The following is a 2,500-nucleotide window of genomic DNA, read 5'->3' on the forward strand; positions in this document are numbered from 1 at the left end:
TATCCTTTCGGGGCAGCTCCTGATAGTCTTCCCTTCTATAAATATTAATAAGTTTTTCTCTAATTGACTCTCATATTAAAAAGGTTGAAAATCATTGGCATAGATTGGTATGTTACATAACCATCCCAAATGGATGATTGGTAAAGCTGAGTTTCGGGGTATCTGGGATAAATTAACATACTGCTTACCCTCAACTTCCGCCGAGGTCGATTTTGCTTTTCATCCTTTCAAGATCGATAAAACCTGTACCAGTTGAACACTGGGGTCGATGTGATCGACATGCTCTAGCTCTCAAAATTGTTCGCCTTGTTCCAGAATTTGAAACTAAAATTAACATGTTGTTAATTAATTGCTAATTAATTTTATCGTTAATTCTTTCTACTTCACTTTTTTCTCTCCAACAGAACACAAAAGTTGGTTCCGTTATAAAGAGCGTCTCTACATATGACCCCGACAATGGCCCGGGTGGATCAGTAACGTATTCACTACAGGTAAGTTGTAGATCGTCTTAAATGTACCCGTGTTTAACTTGTACTAATGTAGAATGAAAAGGTTGGGCAGCCCCGAGAAGATAAAGTGTATTGGCTACAAGTAAGCAGATTTCTTTTTGGTGCACCCGTGTTTAATGCGCACTTGGAGAGGAAAGGGCACCACTAAGCTGACTAGCTCATGGTACATTCATGATTATGACAACCAGACAAGAACTCATAACAGATCCGTCAACGCTCGGGTTACTGACTCACAGAGGATAGCAGAAGACCGAGAGAAGTAACGAAATCTGGTTGCGAGGTTATCATTAAATGCCCCAATGACCACAAAGTCAAAGGATAGGTAAAAAGGAATGTAAATTATAGAGGGAGGGCAGTCAGGAAATAAAAAATATTCATTACGAGTACGTAGGTTTTAATCGATATAACCGAGCGGAAGATGCACAGATGTAAAAGGCTCTATCATTGATACTGAATGATCGGGTAGATAAAGTATCCGGCTATTTTCTAAAAGATAACAATTTAAAATAAAAACCTGGAATATCATTGTACACTGCTGTCAGCAAGAAAATATGCGAAATCATTGATTAAAATTAATAGCGTTAGACAGAAGATTTATCTCGGTAGTGGTTTATCTCTCATCATCCAGTCTGTCATCATCTAGTTTTTCATCACGAAACAAGTCCTAAATACGGGCCCTTCTGAGAGGACTGTGAGATCACAAAACGATTTGGAAAGATCAATAAGCGGTTGTGTGAGCTAAATAGGGAACATAATTATATTCACTTCATGTATCTGAGCATATAGCTAATTTCAAAACAATGTATGGATAGAAGCAATGGTTGTGTTATTTTGAATAATTAAACCAACGTTATTGGTAAGCTTTTTATGACTTGAATAAGTTTACGTTGTGGGATACTGGTTATCTTCACACTGAAGTTCAGATTTATTAGAGAGATAGTGTTCTGAATCTGCGTCACACGTGGAAATCATTTTATTGTGTTTGCTTAGTAGATTGCCGTTGGAAAACGTGATAGCTAAGGGTTACCTTCAGCATAACTAGGAAGGTTTCTTCTTTCCGTCATATAATAGTGACTTGGATGCTATTTTCCAATTGCGTGTGTAATTAAGAGCATTTGTAGCAGTCTTTCTGTTCCCACTCGAATGAATTCTGGGTGTGATGTTTCAGTTTTCTAAATGCATGAGTGTGATTGTTGTAACATAGTTTAAAAGGTGTAGCAGTGGAACTTAAATATTTGTGTGCGTGTATAATGTATTGCTACTGGTAACATTATGTTGGAATATTATGTCATTAACTCGGTACTTGTCTAAAGAGCAATTACTCTGCTTCATATAGTTTCAATTTGGATTCCTGTAACAACCATAGTTATAGAAATTATCTTTTTAAATGGGATGATGCTCGCAATTCTGCAAAATTAAGTATAGTAAAGTAAGATAATTTATGGGTATTTTCTTGAAATTTCTATCGTAACGGTGCTGTAAGTGGGGATTCCTAAAGAGGTGGGAAAAGATTCTGAATATTTGATTAGCTACAACGAAGTTAAACAGTGTGTTATCCCACGTTATGTGCGCACGTGTGTGTGTTTGCGTGGGGGGGGGGGGGGGGTTATTTATGTATGTATGTATATTCTATTTGTAGTGTGACTGTTATTTGTGATTGATTGGTTTGTGCCGGTTCCTATGTGGTAAGTTCTCTATTTGCCCCCACTCTTTTAAGGGCTTGATTGTAATAAGGTGTTGCTTCATTAATGATATGTAAGTTGGCAGAGATATTAATGATTTTAAGGGAAATGTTCTTAACATGGTTATTAATAATATTTTGGAGTCGTTAGGTAAGCAGCTTATGTAATTTAAAGACCCACTCTGGTTTCCTTAAAGAGAGTTGATGATTTAAAAACGTCCAGTCAGCAAGTCTAATTTGTGTTGAGCGATTTCAGTAATTATACGGAATCTAAATTCCTCGAAAAGAATTAAGGCATCTTTCTAATCCT

General features: G+C 36.7%; 1 protein-coding gene across 24 annotated transcripts in view; it reads left to right on the forward strand.

The window, feature by feature from the left end:
- LOC106869633 (cadherin-23) overlaps positions 1–2,500 on the forward strand; it is an 898,614-nt gene that overhangs the window by 673,530 nt on the left and 222,584 nt on the right. For all 24 annotated transcript variants that reach the window (XR_016237951.1, XR_016237950.1, XR_016237947.1 and 21 more), the window contains one exon: positions 405–491. Coding sequence is in view for 17 of the 24 variants with exons in the window: in XM_089339746.1 (XP_089195872.1) it covers positions 405–491 (87 nt within the window). In the remaining 7 variants the exon portion in view is untranslated. The remainder of the gene's footprint in view (positions 1–404; positions 492–2,500) is intronic.

Source organism: Octopus bimaculoides, chromosome 22 (genome assembly GCF_046866305.1).
Source record: "Octopus bimaculoides isolate indiv1 chromosome 22, ASM4686630v1, whole genome shotgun sequence".
Classification (NCBI taxonomy): domain Eukaryota; kingdom Metazoa; phylum Mollusca; class Cephalopoda; order Octopoda; family Octopodidae; genus Octopus; species Octopus bimaculoides.